Genomic DNA, 27,373 nt, shown 5'->3' on the forward strand with positions numbered 1-27,373 from the left:
GTAGAGTTCCAAGTGCATTCTTTGCAGTAGATAAGAACCATTTTGTTCAGTTTTGGGAGAATTTGTAATCTCTGTGCTCAGAAGTGGGCTACTGAGTAGAATGGAGAAGAATTTAATTATATTTCTCTTGAGAATATTGTAGTGGATAGCTATGTTCTCTCCCCCCTAGCCCCCTTCACTACCTCAGTTCAGATTGACAGAGATCTGGAAGGGGAAGTACGCTTTTATTTGCAGCATTTGGCTTGACTCACATGTGTGAGATTACTTACTCTCTGGTTTTAGAACATTATGAAGAATAATGTGGGGAAATGGAAGGTTGATTGTCCTGTTTTGTGGCAGAAGGTTGCATTGGATGGTATTTTAGTCCATTTCAGCACTCTAATTCTTTGATATTTGAATCTGGAGGCTACTTGTCAATCTCAGCAGCACTCAGTCTTTTGTAGTTTGTTTGTTTGTTTGTTTGTTTGCTTGCTTGCTTGCTTTGCTTTTGTTCTTGATATCATTTGAAAAATCAACTCCTGTAATTATCCAGGCCTGGTCTTTGAGTAATTTTGTATCTTAATATAGCTTCTGTGACTTCAACTGTGAGGGATGAGAAATGAGAAATGAATTGCTAAGCGCTCTGTACATTGAAAAATATTACAGAAATTGTTACAAATAAATGGCATACATCCAAATACGAAGCCTTTGTACCAATTCTGATCCATGTTGATTTCTTTCACCACTTTTTAGGAGAAACGTCTGCAGCGAATGGAGTTTTCTCCTAGGTGGATGTCTGATCGTCAGCACATAAAGCCGATAAGGCAAGAGGTAATGTGTTATGTAATAGCAGAATAGAGAATGTGGGTGGCGCTGTGGTCTAAACCACTGAACCTCTTGGGCTTGCTGATTGGAAGGTCGGCGGTTCAAATCCCTGCAACGGAGTGAGCTCCCATTGCTCTGTTCCAGCTCCTGCCAACCTAGCAGTTTGAAAGCATACCTGTGTGAGTAGATAAATAGGTACCGCTGCAGCGGGAAGGTAAACTGTGTTTCTGCGTGCTCTGGTTTCTGTCACGGTGTCCTGTTGCGCCAGAAGCAGTTTAGTCATGCTGGCCAAATGACCCAGAAAGCTGTCTCTGGACAAACACCGGCTCCCTCAGCCTGAAAGCGAGATGAGCACCGCAACCCCATAGTCACCTTTGACTGGACTTAACCATACAGGGGTCCTTTACCTTACCTTTAATAGCAGAATAGGTTAGCACAAATTAGCTATACAGTGCCACCCATCAGCATTATCACTGAATGTGCTCACCTCAGCAGCAAGTAGAAAATTAGGTCATAGAAACAGAACTTCAGGTAAGGCAACTTCATTTGGATATATTGGTATATTTATTATTTATACATACAATAGAGATCTCAGACCTATGTTTAAGGAAACTTACGCCTGATTGCCATCAGCCAGCACCTTTGTTTTCTTTCTGGAAGCTCATCACACATACTATTACACAGTTGGCACATCATAGTAACCTTAATTATTAGTTTTACTTATTCAGGTAATGTATAACCAATTCTGCATGAAAATCAATCCCAAAGTGGGGTACAACATAAAATATATAATACAATCCTAAAATAAAGCAATCTAAAAAATTAAACCACAATAAATCAAATTGACATGGCAGCAGCATAACCATGAAGCATAAACATGACCAAACATTTTCTCCAGTCAACAACCAAATGTCTGAGTAAATAAAAATGTCTTTGTAAGTTTATGTGAAAGCCATCAGGACTGGTGTCAACAAAATATGTTAGGAGGTAGCATTCCACAGACATGAACCATGAAGATTGTTCTTGCTTCAATTCTCTTTCTCTAGCATGAGTAGCAGCAGGAAGCCATGATCCCTGCCATAACATTATACCCAAACCAGTGATTGTGGTTTGTTTTGCTTCAAACAAACCTTACTGTTAAGCCAAGATTTGTTCTTAAATAGATGACAACTTCATTTATCAGTTATGAAGAAATTTTGAAATATAGATAAAGCTCTTGAAATGTCTTCATTTAATATAGAGGTGGGTTGGAAAGAATTTTTGGCTAAATGCCTACCTCCCAGATAGCCATCTGGTTGTCATCAGCACAGAACTTCCAGCCTTCAATCTAATCCAGAAACAAAGGTCTCTGTTGAAGCATTTCAAAGCATTGAATGGCAGACTCAGCCATTACTTCAACATCTGGGAAATGAGATGGTACATAGTGTCAGCACCTGAACTATATCACCACAAATCAGTGCGTTCCAAAATCTGTGTTTCACACCAAGTTATACCTGAAGTTGTTTTTTGCCTTGCTGAAAATTGCAGTTGCATATTTGAAGTAGCCGTTTGCCTTTCTTGCTATACAGAAGTGAAAAGGAAAGAATAGTTATGTACTGATGATGAAACTGGTCAGAGGGAGAAAGCTGGTGAGATGAGGTGTCGGAAGCTGAAAGGGTAACAAGGCTTAGTGAGCTAGGAGAGTCTGTGGCAGAGAGAAGTCAAGAATTGGAAGCTGAACTGGCAAATGGGAGGAGGGAGGTCAAGAGACAGCGCTGAACGAGGCTGGTGAAGAGGCATGGGTGTCTCCCCTTCCTGCTGTGACAAGCGCCCCTCCCTCCCTGTCACCCAGAAGCAGGAGAGGCATGAAAAGGTTGGAGGAGAGATTGGCTGCGTGTAGGCACAGTCTCCAGGTGATTGGGGAATGCCCTGCAGAGGAGGAGGCATAGACAGCTGTGGGGAGGAGGGAACCTTTAGTATCAGCAACTAATTTCATAGAATAAGATCCATAGGGAATGCACTGATGTGCTCATTAGGTCTGACACTCAGCCCGGTCTATGGAGATTGTGTTTTTGCTAATAAAGATCAACTTTGAACTGGCCGTCACACTCTGTGACAACTGTGGAGCCAAGGAGTATTAATATTTTCAGCTTAATTAATGAGAATAAAGTGACACTTCTTCATCATCCTGGGAGCCGCTGCTCTTGTTTAGCAGAGCAGCCCCAGGAGTGGAGTGTGCACTGCTGCATTATTTCCATTTTTAGGTGCAAGAAGTACAACAAAAATCATCCAGGAAATAAGAAGGTGCATATTTATGTACAGGCAAGAAAATTGCAAATTTGGATGTAGAGAAACAAATGGGTGCTAATCAGTAGGAGGCTTGCTGTAGGACCTATGGTGCTTAGCATAAGTTAATTGCTGCCTATGGGCCAGTGTGTGTCAGCACTCCCATAAGCTCCCAAGTCTCTTTTAATTTTTCACCTGAGGAGCGGAGGCAGGGGGGGGAGGGGTAGCAGTTATTCTGGATGCAAGTCTCTGGACATACCCATTTCCAGGGAAACACAATGTCAAGTGTTTTGTTTCATTGAATTGTATTTCTTTTTTTTAAATTGGAAGGCTTTCCAGCACATGATGCAGGGAAGTTGTTAAGACTGTAGTCATAACACACAAATCTCTTTGTATCCGACCATGTATGGCATCTGTGGAGTTGCCTTCCGTCTGGTTCCAAGATGTAGATGCTGCTTAAATATGTAACTGCTCTGTAGGCTTCTAATCCTTTGCAATAGTTCTCAAACAGGTGGTTCAGATTAGCTTCTCATTAAAAAAAACCTTCTGAGCAGCACCTTCATTAAGAAGAAGCTGCGGAAATTCTAGTCGGTATCACATAGGGGGGGGGGGGAGGAAGGAGCAAGGGCTGTGTTTGAGGCAAGACCAAGGCATGGGGGACTGCACAGATTGTGTTGAACTCTGAGAGAGAATTTCTTTTGGGGGGACTATATCAGAGCAGAGAGCAGAAGTTCTTGGAGCCTGTTGTTCTGCATAGTCCACAGTGCCCTCTGCTGCAGGCATGTGAGTGGTGCTTCAGCAAAGCAGCAGACATGCTTTCATGACTCCAAAGGCATTTTCACATTCACACAATTTATCACCCAACAATTTTTCCTGTTTCCTCAAAAAAGTGTTTCTGTGGCATCTTGTTGGGAATGGGGTGTGCAGGGGCTTAGGCTGAACTGAATCAGTTCCTGAACCTTCATTGGCTTGAACCAACACAACTTCAGTTACAGCTGAGCCCAAACTATGTTTTAAAAATGGTTTGGATCCCCATATAACATAATTTGTTTTCATGATGGTTTGCAAAACAATATAAAGTAAGACAGGTCCAAAGTCTTAAGAGATAACAAATTAAATTTTGACAGAGAAGAGTCAGCAGAGGGAGGGAGACAGAACAATGGGGTGTATCTTTGCAAATGCAATTATGTGTACATAGGTTTTGATTTAGCTTGGGGTAAAAAAACAGGTTTATGCAAAAAGCTACACATAACACAGCATTTGTGAATAGACCTTGCATTTTTTAACTAGAATGTAGTAGAAAGCTCTCCAGCACATATTTTTTTGTATGAAAAGGGGGCTTTGGGATCCATCTGAAATGTTTTCCCAAAACTTAACCCCCCCCCATACTTCCTTTTTTGTGCAGCAATCTGCTGCTGCTTGTGGCCCTAAACAGCTGCAACCTCAGGGCCATTTTTGTTCTCAGATTGGTGCATGATGACAGTACTATGACAACGGAAGAAGTCCTATTTTGAGCAAAGAAATGATACTGAAACTGCAGCCCATCTGCACTACATAGAGGCTCACACTTCTGCAGCCTGAAGACCATGCCTTAATTGCATGAGGAACACTTCATCTCTCTATAGCACCTCATAATAAAACTGCTTATTTTGTGGTAAAATAAAATATTCATGGATTGCAGCCCTACCCTCCCCTTCTAATTTAGCATTGGATGCTGTAGCCTAATGACAGAATTCAACACTTTTAAAGACTCTAAAGTGAACTCACAGTATATTTCCCTATAAATCCAATCATAGGGTTTTATCCCCCCCCCTCCAAGCCTGCTATGCCGTAAACTATTTGGACATAGCCAACATGGTACCTTACTGACCTTGGCCTTGTGTTCTCAACACCTATCATCCCTGACCATGGCTATGCTGGCAGGGGCTGGTGGGATTTGCCATCCAAAGCAAGGTACCAGGTTAGCAACCCTGATCTAGAGGGTGCTCAGTGGTAAGTGTGTAAGTTATATAAAAGAAACCCACCTGTATAATAGTTCTATAAGAGAAATACTTATTGTTAGCAAAAGAATCAGACTGTATTTAATAATGTAGTTAGCTCCCGATTTTGACTAGTTTTTTCTGTAGAATTTGGGCTGGAGCGTTAGAGATGTACACTGCCCTTTGAAATTCTTATTTGTTGACACTAGCTCTGTAACTTTCAGTAAAATATGAAAGTCCTGGTAAATAACTCTCTAGAAAAATCAGTTAAATAGTTTGTGTATTTTGGGAGATTATCTTTTAGTATTTTAATCCTCACATAAGCATAAGTTTTCAGGCACTATTGTATCTGAATAAATTCTAGAGGGACGATCCTGTGAGTGGTCAGATGAAATGGACTAAATAACATAAAAGGTCTAATTGCTCTGATTCTCTTTAAATTATTATCTTGGGATTAATTGGATACACTGGCAACACTAGTTCAAATACACAAGCTCACCTTGGTGGGCTGGGTTGCACGCAAAGGACACCTTGCATTCTGATGTGAGGAACAGGTGTTTGTATCCAGTTCTCTGCCTTGCTTTCATTTTGTAAAGTAGCCCATGTCTTATGATTTTTTTACTGTTGTCTAACTGTAGCATTCTTCTATTAAAGGACAAAGCAGGGGCCTAGGGACCTTGCTTAATGCATTGTTGTTGCTGGTGGCAAGGATGGGAGATGATGTCAGACAATTCTCCAAGGAAGCATTACTGAAGGAAATGACTAAATAGCATTTCTGCAACAACACAAATATAGAGGCACTTAGGGTATCTAGGGTGGAAGCTAGCTTGCCTTTCTAGCAATTTATCAGTGCCCCCTCAGGTCCCATTTGCAGGCAGGTGAAAAAAAATGAAGCAATAATGGCTAAGGTGCAGGCTTTTGTCTGAATTAATGATGGGCTAAGGCCTGAAGGGCAGTGAGGAGGCTCCAGCTGATCATTAATTCTCAGGAAATAGATTGCATTGAAGACCCAGTTTTCAATGCAGTGGTGAACCTATATCTGGGCTATGCCACTTCTGGTTGCAGACAAAGGTTCCCATGACTGACTGTTCCTTCCACTTACCAAGTTTTCTATGTAGAAGGTTCATTCAACCATGGGAATTTCCATCTGGCATCTAAAGTGGCATTGTTGGGGAGAAGGGTTATAGTTATAGAAGCTCTTCTATAGCCGTGGCAGGGAATTCTTTTCCAGCCTAAGGACTGCATTCCCTTCTTGGCAACCTTCCTGGGGCCACATATACCACTGGCAAACATGTCACCTTTGTACTGTAGGCTAGCTTGTGCACACTCACACTCATCTCTGTCCTCCATCCAGACAAGCAAGAGGTATTATCAAAGTTCAAATGCACAGCCCAGCCAGGGCAAAACACTTTGGGTGTAAAGCAGAGGCACTGGGGGTTGTGGCCTGGGGAGAGTTCCAGTGACCAGCCAGGGGGTCACTGTTCTGCATATAGGGATTTATTGTGTAGAGGACCATTCCATCATCTGAGCCCAGAAACAGGCTTACTTTCCTCAGCAATCCATAAACAGATTGTTATATTGTGTTATATTGTTCAGCTACTCTCCTCAGCAAGCAGTAGGCCTCAGTGATAATTTATAACCTATAGAGGGAAGGAAGCAATAAACTTCTTCTTTCTTGTGGTATTTAAGATGTATCTGTGTCATGAAACGTTACAAACAAGGTAGGAAAGTTGCCAGATGGTGCAAATATCAATAATCTGGTAGTTGTGAATAGTATAATCGGCTTTATAAACTGAAATAGTAGTATGATTCTATAAGCAGAAATTGTAAGCCATTGCAGTAAAGTCTCAAGTGTGTCCTACTAATAGAGGCATTTAGATACTTGCTGGACCGTAACTGGTGTAAATAATCATACCCCCCCCCTTTTGCTCACTTTTTTCTAAACTAAAAGGTGCAGATGTTGTAACCTTTCCTTATTTGGGAATTGTTCCAGCCCTCTGGTCATTTTGGTTGCCCTTTTCTGAACCTTTTCCAGCTCTGTGATATCCTTTCTGAGGTGAGGCAAGCAAATCTGTGCATAGTATTCCAAATGAAGTCACACCATGGATTTGCATAACAGCATTATGATACTGTCAGTTTTATTTTCAATCCTTTTCATTTTGATGGACTTTATCTGATTTTTTTTTTGGGGGGGGAATAAGTTAGTTTGTCGTCTGGATCACCTCTATATGCTTAATGAAACTGTCAAAGAATTCTAAAAGGTTAGTGAAACAGATGTTACCCTTGCTGGTTCAGCAAGACTTATTCTTCTATGTGCTTAGTAATTCTGCTTTTAATAATGCTTGCTTCCAGTTTTCCTGGAACAGAAGTTAAGCTAAAGGACCTGGATCCCCTCAGTTTGAAAACTGAAGTGTAAACTGAAAAATTAGTTGTCACACCCTTTTTTTCTCTTTGTCTTTTTTTAAAAAAATTGTGATTTTCAATTATATACATTTCAATACTTTTACAGTCATTTTAACATTTCAAAACTAGACTTCCTTCCTCCTTACTGCGGTTCCTTAAAATTATTTTTATCATTTCCTGCATATTCTAAATTAACTTAACTTATATTCATCTACTTTTAATTATATACTCTTATGAAACTGCAGGTTATTACAATAATCCCGCCAATGAACTTATCTGTTTACAGTTTGTTTGTAAATATTCAATAAACCATTTCTATTCTTTTATAAAAAGTCTGTTAACTTGATTTCTTATTTTTCTGGTAAGTTTCGCCATTTCTGCATAGTCATAAGTTTTGTATCCATTCTTCTTTTGTCTGGACGACTTCTTTCCATTTTGGGGCAAATAACATTCTTGCTGCTGTAGTTGCATACATGAATAAATTTCTATACTGTTTTAGTTCTACCCCTATAATTCCCAGAAGAAAAGCTTCACAGTAAGCTTTATTTAACCTTACTACAAGGCCACCACATATTATAGAAAGTACAGTGGTACCTCAGAGGTTGAACAGAATCCATTCCGGAAGTCCGTTTGACTTCCAAAACGTTTGGAAACCAAGGTGTGGCTTCTGATTGGCTGCAGGAGCAGAAGCTGCATTGGATGTTTGGGTTCCAAAGAACGTTTGCAAACCGGAACACTCACTTCTGGGTTTGTGGCATTCAGGAGCCAAAACGTTCAACTTGGAAGGTGTTCATGAACCAATGTGCGACTGTACCTTCTTTCTCTTTGAGTTATACATTTTTGCCAGTTTACTCGGTGTTAGATACCATTTATATAACTTTTTCATGTAGTTTTCTCTTAAACCATAGCACGTTGTAAATTTTATATCCATATTCCACGATCGTTCCCACACTTCCATATCTATATTATAACAATATCTATTGCCTAATGTATCATTGAATATTTTACTTGCTTATCCTTTGTCTCCCATTCCAGTAATATCTTATACGTTTTAGACAGCACTTTAACATTGCATTCCAATAGACCTCTCTCCAGTTGTGATATTTGTTCCCCAAACCCTCGTTTCCTATCTTTTAAAAATACTTTATTCAAATGATATTGTATCCATGTTGTTAACTTTCCTGATAAATCATTAAATTATTTTAATTTAAACTCTTCTCCCTCTTGTTTTAATAAATTTCTACAAGTTGTCCAACCTATCATATTCTTTTTCTTTACCACTATGGCTTCAAATGATGAGAGTCAAAGTGGTGTTTTTATCTCCAATAATTTTTTGTATTTATCCCATAGTCTCTACAAATTTTTCCTAATTATGTGATTTGTAAATCCTTTGTGTACTTTCACCTTTTCATAGGCGTGCCAGCTTCCAATATTATCATGACCATCTAAATCTAAGATATGTGGATTCTCCAATGTCATCCAGTCATTCAGCCACCCTAAAGTGACTTACCGTATATGCCACATTTTTTAGGCTATAAAGCTGAAACATGCACTGGGCTAAAAGCTAAATCTGTCTTATGAAATTCTAAACTGACATTCTCACTAGACATGTTGTGTCCAATATATATTGGGTTTTTAACCCACTCTCCTAAAATGGGATTGAAGCAAGGTTTCTGGTTTATGTTTTATTTAAATTAGTTTGTCTGATCCTATATTCTCAGGAGACCAGGAGAGAAGTTTGGGTGCATCTCAGCTTTCTGAGAGGGGTTTGCGTGGGTTAAGACAGATAGAGCAAGAGACCTCCAGCTTCCCAGACTATCCCTGTAGTACTGTACCTTTATATCTGTGTTGACTTCTCTCTATCTCTTTGATGTTTACAGTGGTATTGCATTTCATTTACAACTTCCTGCTCCTCATACACTTTATTTGGTCCTCAAGGCAAGAGGTCATCTTGGATCAATCTTCTGGGAACAAAGGGGCAAGCATAGCTTTGCTTCTTTGTTTCTCCAGCTAGAATGTACTTCCTTACAATAAGCTTTCTTATTTAAACCATGTCTCAGTCTGAATGCCTTTCAACTAAAGGTGTGCTCCAAGCAAGAATTCATTTAACTAAAGTTAACTTCCTCTGCTGCATATAAACACTAACATTTCCTACATTGTAGAGTTCTGGCAACTATCAACTTTGTCTGTAGAATCAATTTCCATAATGTTCCCTACATAGCAGGGCTTGCTAACCCCTATCTCAGGGACCTGAGCTGACCTCCATGCATTTTTTTCTCCCCTCTCCCAAGACCCTACCAGTTAAAAAAATAGAGTGCTGGGGTGAACAATGAAGTTTAAACAATTTGATTATGCATCAGGGTGGTTATTTGATAAGCAGAAAAGAGGCAAAACTTCTCATTGACTAATCAATAGGGATCAACTGAAAAGGGGAGCTTTGTGCCTCCTTGTGTGTTTCCCTTGTCTTGCACACGTTTGTCCTGTGTAGTGTGTGAATGTGTGTACAAGAGTGTGGAGTGAACACACTCACTTACTGGCATGCGTTCTGTGGAGGATTGGTTAAACATGGAAGTGGCCATCAGGGCAAAATGGTTAGCTATTCCTACTATATAGGATGGCTCTTAAAAACTATATTGGCACACAATGTAACTGCCAACTCCTAATATGAACAAGAAGACCAGAACATAGCTGGCTAATTCTGCAACACAAACTGACTGCATGTTAGCTTCTGATGCTTTGAAATCTGTTAATGGCCAAGGGCAGATGGCCATTAAGATTTACTGAAGAGGGCCTGATTGTGATCCTATCTAGGCAGGAAATAAGTATAGAAGAGTGACTTTCCTGTTGTAGCTGTGACCTCTGGAGCCAGCTGCCCAGCAGAACCTTCACATATTTAAGAAGAAGATGAAAGGATTGATTTTAAATATGCTTTTAATGTGAAATACTGGGGGGGGGGGGGGAGGAATTTATGTTAGCTAGTTTTTTTAGTATATTTATGAAGTTACATAGTGTTTTAATTAATGCCTGTGATTTTTTTTCTGGTTTTTTAATCTTGATTGAAGTTATAGGCACAGAGCAAGTTTTCAGAATATAAGTAATTACTTGGAATTGTTAGGTGAGATATAGAACATTTTAAACAAACAAACAAATAATAGGGCTGTGCTGAATTTTCTTGGAGAGTGTGTGTGTTTGTGCGTGCGCGCACACACACACACACACACACACACACACACACACTCATTATATATATATAATGAAAGGTGCCATTTCGGGGACATGAAGCTTTCTGTGAAAGTTCAACACATCGGGGGGGGGGAGAGAAGATACCTTTTGCTGTAAACATGTGTTCCAATCCCTTTTCTTGGCAAAGCACTTTCCAAAAGAAGATAAAAGACCATCCAAAAACTTGTGATATGGTTACCTTCCATAAAGTGGCTCTTTTAAGGCAATCAAATAATTTACATACTCTGAACAAGATTCTGGCAATCTTTTTGGGGGAGCACATATGAATTATTTCATATGTGTTCCCCCCAAAAAAGATTGCCCTGGTAAAGAGGCACTCATGCTTGGGATTGGGGTGGTTTCTGCTATTGTAAATATCTGTAATACTGGTCCCTGAAAGGTACTCATCTGTGTTGAACATTGTTCTAAGCCCCAGTTGTTCAGTGTTGGATTTTTATAGTATTTTCTGAACCTATCCCTGATGCAATATTCAGTTCCACATATATTCTTTCTGTGTTCACTGTTCCAGCATACAAATAGAAAAGTCTGCATCTTCAGAGCATTCTAAATGTAGACTGTAGAGATTTTTGGTGGCAGAGTCTGCCCTCTCATAACTTCCCAGTTGGTTCTTATTTGCTGCAGCAGTGGCATTGTAAAGAATAGCTTTATTTTCCCATTTCAGGCCAGTATACATTATGTGACAGTGTGTGCACATCTAATGCACCTTTTGCAATTATCACATGTTCCTTCCCTGACTATTCATTCTTATAAATGTGGTTGTATGTGCTGAAATCAAGCTGCATACATGTGAAATGCAGTCATTGAAAACAAACAATACATTTCCTGCAGTTATGCCTTGATTTAATCATGTGGATGTACATTTATAAGACCAAGAGAAAAATTACAGGCAGGTGCTTTCCTATGATGATATTATCTTGTTTTAAAAATGTACAAATGATCCCATTTCTCATTCAGAGTCAAGTCTGTTTCTAAAAGCTATAAAAGGGCTTCAAAGGTATATCAGCTATTGCAATAATTTCATGTAAGGCAATCATAAGCCGAAACCCAGTTACACTAGGGCTGTGGATGCTGGTCTTCAAAGTTCCACTTGGCCTTGAAGCTCACTGGTTAACTTTTGGCAAGTCATTGTATCTCAGTCTGACCTACCTAACATAAATTATGGGATATAAATATAATAAATAATAAGTAAATAGTTGTGTTTCTTTCTGCAGGTGACTCCTGTGGCGCTCAGCAGAATGGAGAAGCAGAGACGACGGGAAGAGGAGGAGGAACGTCAAATCCTTCTGGCAGTTCAGAAGAAGGAGCAAGAACAAATGTTGAAGGAGGAAAGGAAACGAGAAATGGAGGAGAAAGTCAAGGCAGTGGAAGGTAGGCGGATCAGCTTTATGGAAGGTTTTTTAGTTGCTCTTGGTCTACAGTTTATTTTTATATGCATGATACTCACTTCACAAGCATTGTACACCAGCATGTCACTCTGTTTAGTTGTTTAATGGCAATGATTGCTTGTCTTAGTCTGACAGAAGTAATATAGTCATCATGGCTGGTAGCTTCATTGATATCCTTATTCTGCTTGAATTTGTCTAATTTCTGCATTTTGTGGCAGTGAATTTCATGCAGTGCATAAAGAAGTACGTTTTTGTATTTCGCGAATCCCTAACCATTTAGTTTCATTGAATGACTCCAGTTCTAATATTAGAGAGAGCAAAACATCTTTCTACCTACTTCCTCTGCACCACACATAATTTTATACACCTCTATCATATCCTCACTTTCTCACCTTTTCTAAACTAAAAAGGTCCAAACATTGTAACCTTTCTTCAAAGAGGAGTTGCTCTAACCCCATGATAATTCCACTGGTGACACACAGGAGTGTGAATGAGCTCCTGAAACCCTGGGCATTGTGCAAGAAAACTTCTCAAGAATGTAACAGTTTTTCTTCCCTATGTGCAGAACGAGCCAAGAGAAGGAAGCTCCGAGAAGAGCGGGCATGGCTGCTTGCCCAGGGAAAGGAACTTCCCCCAGAGCTTTCTCACTTGGATCCCAGTTCACCTGCTAGGGAGGAGAGGAAGACCAAGGACCTGTAAGTAAATTGCAGTGAGTGGCCTATAAATACAGAAAAACAATCACACCCAAAACAATTGATTGTCACTGTTAATGTTGATGGCTGGAGAAAAGGCTATGGAGGAATTATACTCTGTGGCATTAAAAAGAGTGTGAATGCAGGCCTTGGAAAGCATTGCAATTGCTGGAATTGAACGTTCAGTGATAAGGATAACATACCAGAGACAGAGTTGGGGAGGAAATGAGGCTAGAGAAACTTTGCATTAATTTTGCATTTCCTCTTTGCAGTTTTGAATTGGATGATGAGTTCACTGCCATGTACAAAGGTCAGTCCCCACTCCAGACACTAGCTTTGCAGGTTGGTTGGTTTTTAAAATATTGGCATCCATTTGTATGTGTAACAGTTTATCATCTTTTTGCTGCTGACAGTTCTCGATGTAGTGAAGGCTCACAAGGACTCCTGGCCATTCCTGGAGCCAGTTGATGAATCCTATGCCCCAAATTACTACCAAATTGTTAAGGTAAGCAGTATGAAACCCCTTTTTGCATTCTGAACATTGTGTTATAGTTGATGCAATGGAATCTGCATAATTTAGCAGGCAGAATAAGAATACATCTTTTTAAAGGATGATTGTAGCTTTCAAGGTCTGTAAGCCTGACGCAAACTGGGGTATTTTTCAGGCTCCCATGGATATATCTAGCATGGAGAAGAAGCTAAATGGAGGCCAATACTACACCAAGGAGGAATTTGTGGGTGACATGAAGACCATGTTCAGGAACTGCCTTAAATACAATGGTGAAAATAGTGGTAAGAATTTGGAACCTGAGTTCCATTTATTGTGTACATGGAAAACAGCCCAAGTCTTTTCTAGCCTCCCATAGCTGGATTGGACAGGAAATGGATGAAGAGCCCGTAATTCTTAATTCACTACAAACATTTGAAAAATTAAATAAATGTGCCTTGTGGCTATATTCATTCACATTAAAGGCTTCTGGAGTAAACCCTGAGGAAAAATATGTACAAATTGGTTTGTGGGACATCTTCAGGAGAAGAAAAGAGTAAGGAGTAAACCCGATACAATTCCAGTTCCTAAGACTGTTGGATGGCATCTTGTATGTCTCCTTCCAGCAACTCCTGCAGCCAAGCTGGTGCCTAAAGTATTGCTCTTCTTTCCTTTGGACCACATCAGCAGGGCTGAAAGTGGGGTATTGTTGTCTGGGTAGCCCAGGACCTCCATACATACTGTCCAGGCTTGCTCACCGGAGAAGAGGTGCACTCCATTGTCTCTCAAGATGGATGGATGCCAACAACAGTGTAATTGGCAGAGTCTATTCTGCTTGCAGGAGTCAGATTATTATTATTCAACTATGCAACATGGACTAGAGTGGCAGAAAGTTAATAAGCTGGTATAAGCAGAGGAACATGGAGTGTTAGTTATAGGGAAAGGATTGGGAACTATGCTGTCAGCTGAATTTATATCAGCTGGCATTAGGAAAAACTGCTCTTTTTATGATCTTCTTTCAGACCACAGTCTTTATGTCCTCATGCTATTCTGTGCTACTGTTAGACCAGAGGCATCATCTTTCAAAAAGTTGTGGCTCCCAGAATCCTAACCTTGTTAAAGAGGCTGGATTCCCCACAGACACAAAATGTAACAGTACACAAAGCCCAGAGAAATGTGCTTAACTGTTGACATAATCCGTAGGATTGTCATGTGCATATAGTTGAAGCATAGTTCCTTCATGTACAGAGTTCCAGTTGTGTGGCTAGCATTTCTGTATTAAACTCTGTGTAGCAGCTGCACACTAAAAAAGAGAGAAAAAGATGAGTGTGGTCTTCTGAATTTGGGTGACCTTACACTATTGGGCAACATTATGAATCATTTACTAAAATATTGTGGATGGGATTCACTCAAAGAGCCCTGTCAGTGGAAGCCCTTCACAAGGACTTCTGCTTGTGTCACAGGGTTTCCCTTCATACTGCCCCCTGCCCCCCAATTGACTTAGGAGAACACCAGAACAGCACATGGAAGGACGAATCATTCCTTCTGGCAAGCTGACAGAATTCCATTCTTTTACTTGGGTTTACCAGTTGCACACATTTCTGAAACAAACAGAACACTTACTTTAACTCATTTTTAAGACCAGTTATGCCCAATGCAAGACTTGATATGTGAAACTGAAGTGGAGTCATCCCATTACAGTGGTACCTCGGGTTACAAACACCTCGGGTTACAAACACTTTGGTTTACAGACTCCGCTAACCCGGAAGTAGTACCTCGGGTTAAGAACTTTACCTCAGGATGAGAACAGAAATTGCGCGTCGGCAGCGGGAGGCCCCATTAGCTAAAGTGGTACTTCAGGTTAAGAATGTCTTCAGGTTAAGAATGAACCTCCGGAACGAATTAAGTTCGTAACCAGAGGTACCACTGTATGTGTTTAATAAACACACCACAGAGGCATCTGTCTGCATTACACTTTGCATTATACTGATAATTTAAAATAAGGAATGTTACTGAAGGGATGCATTGAAATCCATGTTATAGCTTCCAGTTTTCCAGCTCTGATTGTATTTCCTTTTTAAAAACATAGTAAAAGCAGAGAGAAAGAATAACCTACATTCCAAGGGCAGTTCTCAGCAGAGGAAAAAATGTAACTACCCATAAAACTCACTTTCTTTTATTTGCTTCTTTCAACGCAGAATACACTAAAATGGCTTATAACTTAGAAAGATGCTTCCACCGGGCAATGATGAAGCACTTCCCTGGAGAAGATGGGGACACAGATGATGAGTTCTGGATCAGAGAAGATGGGAAGCGAGAGAAAAGAAGCCGTCGGACTATACGTTCCAGCACAGGGAATGTTTGGACTCGATCCAGAGACTCTGAAGGACCTGGCAAGAGACAACAGCATGTGCAAAACGGAGGGAAACTTCCACCTCACAAGGCGAAACATAGAGTGCCTACTTCTTCCTCTTCTTCCTTCTTCTCTGCCGAGGGTCCAAGTAGTAGTTCTATTCATCCCTCTGGAGAAATGGCCTCTTCCAATGGCCGAGGTTTCCTGAGCTCACATAGCTATGGTGGAATGCCCAACCGTGTGTCCCATCCAGGGCAGATGGTGAGTCCCACTCCAGTGGACCAACAGGAAAAAATATTATTGGGCGGAAATTACAAAAGGAACACCAGCAAATGGGAGGAAGTAGCATTAAGTATCCAAGCTAATACACACCTCTTTTCCTTTTTATAACAAACTTCATGTTTTCTTTCCTTCCCCTATTCCTTCCTTCTTGGTGCAGTTTACACTGGACTTGAACGAACCCAGATTTGGGGGGGGGTGCTAGATAGGTGCTATCTGGAAGATAAAAGGTTTGGAAGGATTGTTTTCCATGTAACCACTTTTTTAAAAAATTAACTACAAAGAAATACAGTCTGAATTTCAACTAATAGAATCAGAATTCGAAAAAGAAAGAAAAAAATTCAGTGCGGCCATCTCCCCTCTTAGTCTCACTTCACAGGCATTATTATGCTCGCTATCAGAGAGGTGGTATAATCAAAAGTTGGCAATGGAGCATTTTGCTCCGGATGGTTCCACAAACAAGGGAGAGTGCACACTTTTCAGCCTCTCCCTGATGATTTTCCTGGGTCAATGGTTAATATGATGGGGGAGGAATTTCCTACCCAACCTCAAATGTGGCAATCAATCACACCCTCAGCAAAAGCGACCAAGTGTTCCCAGGAATAAATAACCTTAAGGTTGGATTCATAAAATTGCTTGGCCCTGACTCAACCACAGTAGGATTTGTTTCTTTCAAAACTGTTCCAGAGAGACAATTCCAGAGTTTTATAGCTGTGCTAGTTAAATTTCACATTTGCATTTGACTTCCCAGGTTTGCAGCAAAGCTGCTGCAGACGGCATCTGCTGTACATGCTGGGCTATTGCCATAGGGGGAAGCTGGGTTATTGCCATTTTAAATCGTGGGAGGGAAAGGGGTAGGAAGTGGTGAAAATACTGTTCTTATTAGAATTGCCAGCATTTGTGAATTTGATTGTTGGAGTGCTGTGTGCAGCCTGTGTGCTTCTGCTGTGATGCATCTGTGGAGAATCAGAGGCAGTGACATGATTTATCTGTCAGATTTACCTCCCAGGAGAACAAACAAGAGGCTAGGCAGGAAGTAGAAACGGATGCTCTTCCTCTCACAGGCATATTTGGTTCTCCTAACTGGTGAATTTATCAGCTTCATTAGTGCATTGATATTCAGTGGATGGGTCTTGACTAAGAATGAGCATTTTACTAGTAAAAGAAGAAGATTTGATTAATGGAGTGGTCAAATAATTTGCAAAATCTTTTAAGGGCATTAATGTTATGGGAACAACAAAGAAGATATTAATAAACAGGTTGGTACTTACACCAATTATGAAAAACCGATTAGAATGCTGTTGTGAAACAATGACACTAGCTTTGTTAAAAATGTAATTATTTCTTTCATTACCTATCCCTCAAGGGCAGCATTCTTAATTTTCTCTCTAAAAATCTCACCACTGCAGCTCTGTTGGCTAAGAATGGGTGATTGGTTCAGTGTCACTTCAAAGACATCATAGCTGAGTGAGGTACTGAATCTGGGTCTCCCTGGTGCCATCTTGCAGTTTAAAGTGAAAGGTGGCTCCTCAATCTGAAATGACTGAAGTTTGTGACTGTAGAAATTCCATCTTCTACTAAGTTGCATAGGTGACTTTTGTTTTTCTGTACAGAGACCAGCAGTGCCAGGACCATTTGGCTCTTTGCATGGGTCTGATCCAGCAAAACCATATGGGTCACCACGAGTACCAGAACCACACCCTGGTGAGCCAGGTCAGCAGCATCAGCACTTTGTCATGCAGGTAGGAAACTTAATCTGAAAGGAGCTGCCACCTGCATATTTAAGAACTGCATGCAAGTCTGCAGTAAGGAAACCTTGATTCTGTCTTACAAATTACAAACAATTACTTATTCATGGTCTTATTACTATTGCTATTGGGGCAGGTTGGGGGTACTCCTGGATCTTTTGCTGTCACTTGAGCCTCAGGTGGCCTCAGTGATGCAGAGTACCTTCCATCAGCTTCAGCTGGTGGACCATCTGTGCCCATATCTGTGCAGGGATAACCTAACATCTATTATTTCTATGCTCTGGTAACCTCTAGGTTAGATAACTGCAATATGCTATACATAGGGCTGCCTCCAAAGATGGTTCAGAAACTTTGATTGGTGCAGAATTCAGCAGCCAGGCTGCTCACTGGGGCAACATGGTTTGAGCATATAGCGCCAATCCTGGCCCAACTGTGCTGGCTGTCAGTTAGTTTCTGGGCCCAATTCAAAGTGTTGGTTTTGACCTATAATGCCTTAAATGGCTCAGGACTACCTCAAGTATCGCCTCTCTCCAGATGAACTTACCCAGATCCTATGATAATCATCGGAGGCTCTTCTTCATGTGCCTCCTCCATGAGATGTTCAGAGGGTGGTAACATGAAAACAGACTTCTCTGTGGAGGCTCCCCATTTGTGAAATTCTCTCCCCAGGAAGGCTCAGCTTGCAGCTTCATTATACACCTTTAGGTGCCAGGTGAACGTAATCAATCTGATACCTTTTTAAATGTGTTGTGGGAGGGGGTGAGGGTGTTCTTGTTTTTATTATTATTATTTTTAATCTTGTATTTTTATGTTGTGAACTGCCCTGAGCTCTACGGATGGAGGGGTAGTATGATGATGATGATGATGATGATGATGATAACAATAATGTTCTAGATTCTTGGTTAAAGTGTAGTCTTGATTCTTGCTGTTATATATCCGTTACTAATGACTTTGATTTTCCTATGTCCACATTGAACCTGCCTCATTTCCCTATGTTTCCTTCCGCAGCCTACAGTTGGATTGAATGATCCCAGAGGACATCGGCTTCCTGCTCCAGAGAAGCAGGTATGTGCAGGACCAATGCACGTCTCCACAATAGGACCACAGCCTGGATCCCTTCAACTTGGTCGGATGACAGGTCCTCCCTCAGATGCCAGTATGTATTCCCCTGCACGATTTCAGCAAGGATTCCCTTCTCCAAGGCACAATGGACCCCCTACAAGACAAACAGAGACCTCAGAGGTTCCCCCTGGACATGTCTACAGGCCCTATAAGTACCTAAACCGTGCACATCCTGCTGTGTGGAATGGAAGCCATGATACAGTAAACCAGATGACATTGGGAGTAGACAAGCGACCCTCAATGGGTCCGCCTCGTGCGTTGAGCCACATGATGGACCCTCAGGTACTGAGACCACCTTTGCCACCTAATCAGTGGACTGAGCAATCCAATTTCCTACCTCATGGAGCTCCACCCTCAGGATATATCCGACAACCAGGAAAAGGCCCTGGTCAGAGAATGCAGCAACAGCTACCAGCCTCGTTATTTGGGCCTCCCACACAAATGCCAAGAGGAACCCAAGGTGGGGATTCCATGATGGACAGTCCAGAAATGATTGCCATGCAACAGCTGTCCTCCCGGGTATGCCCACCTGGTGTGCCTTACCATCCCCGTCAGCCTCCTCCCCCCCACTTGCCTGGACCATTTCCGCAACTGGCCCATGTAGCATCTATGAACATTCAACCTCCAAAAACAGTTTTAGGGAATGGGAACTCTCAGGACACCAGCCAGACAGTTGATTCAGAGAACAACCAAGGTAATTGCATGTTCTTGATCTGCTAAGGCAAAATATGGTGGCTTCATCAGTTGAGCAACTGATTTATGTCCATTTGCCCCAAGCATCTGTAAAGAGTTAGGGACTGCTGTTGTCATTGGTGAATGGGGTTTGGGGGGCTGTCTGTTTGATGCTTTACTATGGCATGTCCACACATAGGTGGCCATGGGAGAAAGTAAGGTGACTAGTAGATACTATTGGACACCATTTAGAGCAGCAGAGTAAGAATTTGTTTTGCTACAAGTATACTGTAAGTTTTTCCCATTCAAGCCCTTTGAAATTAACAGGCGCTGCATACCTGCATCATGGTTAGCATGTCTCCACATCCCATGTTTATGTGATGTTTGTAGAATGTTAACAGTCTTCTTTTAGCACCATTTTAATTGTGAAGCAAATCTGGGGGGGGGGGGAACGACTTCATTTACATTTCTTCACTGTTCCTGCTCTACTTAAAATTGTGAAGTTAAGAGGTGGTAGAGTTTCACTCAGGCCTTGTGTAAATGTGATGTTAACTGGGTTCAGAGATTGGGAGCAGGCTGCAGGATCACACACTCCCTTCTGACACACATGCTCAATCACACTAAATTGTCCCACTCCCCTTTAACATGGCTCAGTATTGCATGTTATTGTTGCTAAGCCTGATAAAAATAACTATAGGGATGCTCTAAACTCCCATTCATAAAAACCAAGTTAATATTATGTCTATACTGGACCTTGGAGTTCACTGTAATTTTTCTGGATGTTGTCAGTTCATGTGATGAAAAAGATTTAACTTCTCTTTGCTTCATTTTGCACAGTGAACCCTCCACCAGGAGTGGAAGAGAAAGCCCAGTGTATTGGCCTTCCAGAGGAGACATACCCCAAGCTGCTACCTCATTCCAAGCTTCCCTTGCAAATGGATTGCTCCAGGCAGACCCAGGAAGGGGAGGGTGTTGATTCTGGAACTAAAAATGATTCAAAAGCAACACAGAGCAAGAGCACATGGCCAGCGGAGAGTAACTATACAAGTTCAGCAGCCCAAGGATGTACGCAGGACATTGTAACAGCGACAGAAAGGGGGCCTGTGCCTGAAAATGGTGCTATAGGTGATGGACCATCCACTGGCACTGAAGGGAAAACAGTGGCTGCTAATATAATGGAGAAGTCGCGTTGCACTGGGGGGAAAAACGTGCTGGAAGCAACTGTGCCTTGCGTGGGACAGAGCACCAATACTCCTGCTGCCATGGATAGCAGTCCGGCAGGAGGCACCTCTGGCCAGTTTGCCCCTCTCTACATGCCCAATTTGGAGTATCCAAATTCAGCAGCACGCTATCACATCAATCCAGGACTGCAGGGATTTAATCCTATGATGGGAGGGAAACCCCACCCAGTATCCCATTCTCAACATTTTTCTGCCCGAGGCTTTCAGCCTAGTAACAGTCCCCATGGGGTTTTCCCTCGTTACCGTTCCCACCAGGGCATGCCATACCCTTACCAGCCTCAACCTCCTCCTTCCTATCACCACTACCAGCAGCCTCCTTACTATCCTTGTCCACAGGGCTATTCAGACTGGCAGAGGCCTTTCCCTCCCCAGTCCAGTCCCACTGGTCATCCACCTGGTCCATCACCTCTGGCCAGGCCTCCTTTCTCAGACAGAGCGACCATGGGCAGTGGCATGCAGGGCTGTGAAGTGCTTACCACTTCTTTGGCTTCCCCAAACCGAATGGACATGGCAAGCACCAAAGAGGTTCCCAGCAGTGGGCAAGAGCTGCCACCCGAGGCTGAGAAAACGGATGAATCCCAAGAGAGGCCTGAGAGTCCCAAAGAATTTCTTGATTTGGACAACCACAATGCAGCCACCAAGAGACAGAGATCAGTTGCAGCAGGAGAATACCTGTATAGTTCACCACCACCACCACCCATGAGTTCTTCTGGGCTTGGGTTTGGTCCCTCTGCTTTCCCACCGCACAGTGTCATGCTGCAGACAGGGTCACCTTATGCACCACGACATCCCACCGGTCACTTCCAGTCCAGAGCTTATGGGCCACCTGTGAATGCTCACTTGGCACATCTTCCAGCCACCAATCAAGCCAATGGTCTTGCTCATGAGGGACCTCTGTACCGCTGCCAGGAAGAGAATGTGGGGCACTTTCAGGCCTTAATGATGGAACAGACAGGACGTGGAGGTGGCATGGGGGGACTGTCTCCAGATATGTATAGAACAGCAGGGTAAGACTGTTCTTCATGGGACAATGAGGTGGGGGAAGAATGTTCTTCATGGGACAATGAGGTGGAGGAAGAATGCCAGGGGGTGGGGAAGAGTGCTGAATGATAGTTGCTGTCATAAAGGTGAGATTCTAAAGAGCAGCAATGAACAGTACACATCACTACCATCTGTGATAGAGCTTCACAAGTCACCTTGCAATGAGAGAAGGGATTGATCTGATAGTTTTGATAGTTTTGATTCTGTTCATACCTGTAATGCCCTCACAGGCCCTTATCTGCGGTTTTGGTATATAGCTCTTCCAGCACATTAACATTACATGGAGCAACATTTACAGTTCTTGTCCCCACAATCTTGGCTCATATTTTAAGTTTTTACTCTTACTGACAACCTGAAATTATTTAGAAGTGACTGCTGCAATCTCACACAGAAATTCCTGTCTTATGGAAATTCCAGTTTCTTATATTTTTGTTCACTTGTTAACAGGAGCTGGCAGTGCATACACACCATGGGTAGAAGAGGGGAGAACTGACTTTCTAATTGATTGATTGATTGACTAGCTGACCCTTCATCTCAGTGGATCCTAGGGCAGTGTTTTTCCTGAATTATACTACTAAACCATGAATTTATTTTCATTTGTTGAAGTTATTAATAAGGTTTCTTGTATTTTTTTTAGGGAGAAAGCTATTCATCTACTTCATATTGATTGAGATAACAATTCAGTAGTAAAGGTTGAAGGTTGCTTACAAATACTAACATCACTTATTTTTGTAGACCATCCAAGCTTATTCTCCATAGATTTTGTGCAGGAAAATTTAGATTAATTCATTGTTCTCTCTTTTTTATAGTGAAGGAGAGTTAAGGGATGTACATCTAATTTATGTTCAGCAACCAGATAAAATCAGATACAGAGAACTTGGGATATGATGTAGATCTAACCGTGTATGCCACAGGGGTCAGCAAACCTTTTCAGCAGGGGACCGGTCCACTGTCCCTCAGACCTTGTAGGGGGCCGGACTTTAATTTTTTGGGGAAATGAATGCATTCCTATGCCCCACAAATAACCCAGAGATGCATTTTAAATAAAAGAACACATTCTACTCATGTAAAAACACACTGATTCCTGGACCGTCCGTGAGCCGGATTTAGAAGGTGATTGGGCCAGATCCGGCCCCTAGGCCTTAGTTTGCCTACCCATGCTGAATCTCCACCAAATGAATTTCCCATTGTAGGAACATACGTCTTTGCATAAACCATGTGTTTATGCCATTGCTAAGGTTGCCATTTCCATTGTGTATGATTCCAGAATGCACATGCACCAGCCACAATCCCCGTTCTTAAAGGTGCCTACCACAACACCAGCCCGGGAAGACCCTCCAGCACAAAAAACACCAGCATTGCCTCTGGATCAAGTAAGTACAAATAAAGGACAGATTATAGAGAATGATGTTTGTGCTGCACCATGATGCATGAAATATATGAGTATTAGTAGCTTTTGTGGGAAGGGAGAAAGCAGAACCAATGGTAGACCATACTTTTTATTATAATTTGGTGAGTGATATTTATTCTTGGGATTGCTTTAATATTGTGCACGCTTTTGCTTAGGCTTAGACTTTTTTGATGGTAAGCAAGAAATCATACTAAGCCAACTGCTAGCAGCAACAACAAACAACAACCAAAACCAAACAATGCTGCATTCATATTGCATTTTGGATTGGACCAAAGCCCTTCTCAGTGTTACATACAACAACCTTATTATGTCAGGCATGCATTACAATCTTCTTATTGCAGTTGGTAGAAAACTGCAACTGGGAGAGCATAACCTTTCTAACTGCAGCAAAATTTGAACTGGGGATTTCTTCACTCCTTTTGGGCCAATACACCAAGTTCTTACTCTTAATTCATTAGACATGGCTGTTTATTAAGTCCTTCTAAAAATGAAAAATGATTTCTGTCCTAGGTTGATGAAATAACTGCGGTGTATTTCTCAGTCTTTGCTTTCAAAGGGTGTAAAATCAGTTTCTTGTTAGGCTGCTCTGATATTGTGCCATCTGGTGGCCAGAATAATGATACATTACATATGCATGTGTGTTTGTTTTTAAAAATAGCTGCGGGGAGGAGGAAATGGTCAGAGTAGCAGTCACAGTTCTCCTTTGGAGGAAGCTTTTAGTGGGGGATGGTATTTGGCAGGATTGGGATTGAGTGAGTGAAGGGACAGGGAGGGTTAAGCCACTCTTCCCACACACCATCTGCCTGCCCTCCCCCCCCCCACAAATGTTGCCTACCTTGAATGGATCACCTACACTTGATACCATTGTTGAAAGACATGTACTGGATTCTCCTCTGCTACCAGGCCAAGGTAAAGGTTCTTGTATTAGTGCGCAAAGCATGAATGTTTTTGGTCTAAGATACCTTAAGAAACACCTTTCTCTGTACATCCCAATCACTAGTGGTCCCCCATGGACCAGAAGCATGACTCACACCAAGAAGTTGCACCTTCCATATTGTTGGCCAAACTCTATGGAACTCTTTCCCAATTAGAAGTCTGACAGGCACCTCCCTGCTGAGTTTCAGGTGTTGTTAAAACCATCTTACTTCAGGAGGACTTTGCCTCATGAATGATTCTCTGGTATTTTAAATTTTTTCTCTTGTTTAAAAAATTGATATTTTAAATTTCTGAGGTTTTAATTTTGTGATGTTTATGTTTTAAATTTTAAATTTTGTATTTTTTATTGTTATATACCTGTTTGAGACTTAGATGTTGAAAAGCATGATATAAAATTTTAAAATAATAAATAAACTGCACAGTCCTGGAGAAGATCATCCCCCTCACCCCCCAAGAAAATCTTTGTCCCTCCTCCAAGAAGTAAAATTGTTTGTTGCTATCCCGATTTCCCCCCTCCCTTTGCAGCTACTATTTAAAACCAAAATTGTGGTTTTTACACATTTAATATAGTGTTGAAGTTCGATCTTTATTAGCTTGATCTTTATTATTTATTTAGAAAACTACTTCTGAAACAAATAATCATCACTTTTTTGTTTGTCCCTTTTCAGAGTTAGTCTAAGGCTGGAAGGATTTGATGGAGACGAGAGCCACATATGAGTGGATGAGGGCAAAGGGAAATATACTTTCTACACTCATCTTCTTTCCCAGAAGCATCTCTTTCCAAGGTCTGGTGGAATAGAGCACCTCATAGGACTGTCGCAATGACACAGAGGGAGCAACTTGATCTAATGACATATTTCTCACCAGAGACTTAGGTTTCATTAAGAGTTTAAAGGGGCTCTGTTTGAGGAGCTTGAAACTTTCATGAACTGCTAAAACTCAGGTATATTTTTCAGGGTGAAAGACAGGAGGCTATGGAAAGTACTTGTATTAATATGTGTGTTTGGAATGGAATCCAGTTTACAGATTTTTTTTTAACCTGTTGCCTTTTAAAAGAAAAATATTTCTGTTGGTGAATGTATTGTACATTATTAGGGTGGGAGTGGTAGGCCTCAATGTTGTGGGCATAGCACTGGGATGATCTTAATATGTTTACAATCATGTCACATTGAAATCCTTCAGGAGTGGGTAGATGCAGGAAATAATTGTTTTTTTCTGATTTTTTTTATCAACACCATTGATTATTGGTTACCTGGGGCTAAGGCATTGCCTGGCAACTGGCCACAGGTGTTACTCAGGAGAAATCAGTGTTCCCCAATCTTGCCCTTGAATTGTATGCACTGCTAGTTCCTGCCACTATTGGAACTAGGAAACCAGCAAACTAGAATTTCCAGAAATTTGGAAATCTTGTTTAGAATTGTAGCAGCCTTTTCGCAAACATTAGGAATTGTAGCAGCCTTTTCACAAACATTGGACTGGGAATAATAGTTACCCCGTCATACACCCAAGCTGAGATTATGGGGATAAGAAAAGAGAATGTTGTTACATGTAATGCCAATGTTTTCAAATATCTCTTTAAAGATGCTAGAACCGGAGACAAAGGTCTGTGAGAATATTACAGAAGGGTTTCTTATGCAGCATCTGTGATGCTTTCAGTGGCACCTAGAATACAATAATATGGCGCTCTGATTTGTCTTAAGTATGTGGCTCTCACCAGGCCTGGACACACATTCAGTCAGAGTGTGAACATTTTCACTAGGCACTACTATATTCTGTTGATGGATGCCATAGGTCTGCCCATTTGTTTACTTGGATTGTGCCTGGAGTGAGCTTCAATGTATATCCTAAGTGCTCACTCTCTCGTCTCACTGTGTGTAGAAGTTAGTGACTGAACAGGAAAAAAATCCATGTTTATTTGAGCTCCTCTGTGCCCATGGAAAGCAGAGAAAGGAGCATGTGAGCCAGAAATCTATTCTCAGTCTCATGTCTAGTACAAGTACCAAGTAAAAAAGGACCACGGCCACATCTCCAGTGGCAGTTCCAGCTAACCTAATACAATTAGAGTACACAGCTCATGGACAGTCATTTTCAAAGGAAAGAAACAGGCGCTGGCACCTAGGCCCTGAAATAATTTTTTTAAACTTACGTTTTTTGTTTCAAACAACATTTCCCCTACTGATTTTTCCTCTCCCATGAATGAATTTATATTAGTTGTGGTTTTTTTAAAATAGAACTCTAGCCCAGAGTCATAGCCTCATTGCAGGCAGTTAGTCTGTTGCCTGATAGCTTCATAAACTAGAGAAGAAAAATTTCCATTCCTTGTATAGCAGATGTGGCTGGCTACTGGCTTTGCAAAAGTTGTTCCACTACCTCCCATCAGTCCCAGTCAACATGGCCAACATTCAAGGATGGTGAAAGCTGTAATCCCAACAACATCTGGTGGGCCACAAGTTAGCATAGTATTCTCTTCTCTCCCCCCCCCCCCAAAATCAGGAATACATTCCAAATCCGTAGTCATTTTAGTCTGTGAAACAAACAAACAAACAAAAGAATAATGTTTTGGCACCTTATAGATTCACTGGTTTGTCGTGAGATATACTTTAGAGAGCAATGAGCACACTTTCATTAGAACTGTGAAGCAGGTTATTGCATGTGAAAGCTTGTGTGTGCAATGAGCTTGTTAGGTTGGGTTTAAATGATCTACATGAGCTTATTAGCACATTAGAGTTATGAGATAGCTTCTAGTATCTACAGTAATGTCCGGTGAGGCTAGGACTCTGTTGCTCTCCTGGTTTCCCAACAGAGCAGGTCTCTGGCACTTGCTGAGAGGGGAGGTGTGAGGTGTGGGGAACTTAGTGTGATTTATAGGTGGCAGGAGCAGCAGATTGGCCCTGCTGCTGGGAAGCCAGAAGAGTAGCAGAGCCCCACAAACTGCTACTCAGTATCCGTAAACATATGGATGTTAGTGGCTCCTAGGAAGGCATTGTAATAGGATAGTGGTGTTATTTCTTTTAAAAGTTGATGGGAAGCTTTTGCTATTTCCCAGTTCCTGTTCTGTCGTAATTTTGGCATGAGTGGTTGAATAATAAGTGTGTGAGCCTTTTGGATGGCGAAGATAGATGAGTGGCACAGCTGCAGATGGACTGATAATGGGCTTCAAAGCTTGTGCTTCTTGTAATGAAAGAACTATCTCAAGCAATAACCTCCCCACTTCTACCCATCTGTATCTGTTTAAGATACAGATGGGGTGCCACACATTCTGGCCCTGCAGGACCCCTGCCTTCCATGTGGAAGAAACCTTTTTTTAAGAGG

The 27,373-nt window shown here is 41.5% G+C and overlaps 1 protein-coding gene and 1 long non-coding RNA gene across 5 annotated transcripts in view; one reads left to right on the plus strand and one right to left on the minus strand.

The window, feature by feature from the left end:
• CECR2 (CECR2 histone acetyl-lysine reader) overlaps nucleotides 1-27,373 on the plus strand; it is a 111,835-nt gene that overhangs the window by 80,726 nt on the left and 3,736 nt on the right. The window contains exons 8-19 of one of the 3 annotated variants that reach the window (XR_014224037.1): nucleotides 733-810; nucleotides 11,906-12,062; nucleotides 12,645-12,774; nucleotides 13,044-13,081; nucleotides 13,185-13,276; nucleotides 13,437-13,563; nucleotides 15,457-15,872; nucleotides 17,504-17,632; nucleotides 18,647-19,454; nucleotides 20,270-21,680; nucleotides 22,982-23,087; nucleotides 24,730-25,004. Coding sequence is in view for 1 of the 3 variants with exons in the window: in XM_082240371.1 (XP_082096497.1) it covers nucleotides 733-810; nucleotides 11,906-12,062; nucleotides 12,645-12,774; nucleotides 13,044-13,081; nucleotides 13,185-13,276; nucleotides 13,437-13,563; nucleotides 15,457-15,872; nucleotides 17,504-17,632; nucleotides 18,647-19,454; nucleotides 20,270-21,680; nucleotides 22,982-23,087; nucleotides 24,730-24,735 (3,498 nt within the window). In the remaining 2 variants the exon portion in view is untranslated. Of the gene's footprint in view, nucleotides 1-732; nucleotides 811-11,905; nucleotides 12,063-12,644; nucleotides 12,775-13,043; nucleotides 13,082-13,184; nucleotides 13,277-13,436; nucleotides 13,564-15,456; nucleotides 15,873-17,503; nucleotides 17,633-18,646; nucleotides 19,455-20,269; nucleotides 21,681-22,981; nucleotides 23,088-24,729; nucleotides 25,498-27,373 lie in introns of those variants that run through there. The other 2 variants (XR_014224038.1, XM_082240371.1) reach the window with 2 other exon arrangements.
• LOC309542122 lies at nucleotides 329-15,834 on the minus strand. 2 transcript variants are annotated; one of them, XR_014224100.1, is made up of 3 exons: nucleotides 15,722-15,834; nucleotides 2,081-2,205; nucleotides 329-567 (listed from the first exon to the last, which is right to left on the minus strand). It is a non-coding gene; the product is annotated as an uncharacterized lncRNA (long non-coding RNA). The 2 variants fall into 2 exon arrangements; XR_014224101.1 differs by lacking the exon at nucleotides 15,722-15,834 and adding an exon at nucleotides 2,298-3,011.

Source organism: Podarcis vaucheri, assembly GCF_965113315.1.
Source record: "Podarcis vaucheri genome assembly, chromosome: 10".
Taxonomy (NCBI): Eukaryota; Metazoa; Chordata; class Lepidosauria; order Squamata; family Lacertidae; genus Podarcis; species Podarcis vaucheri.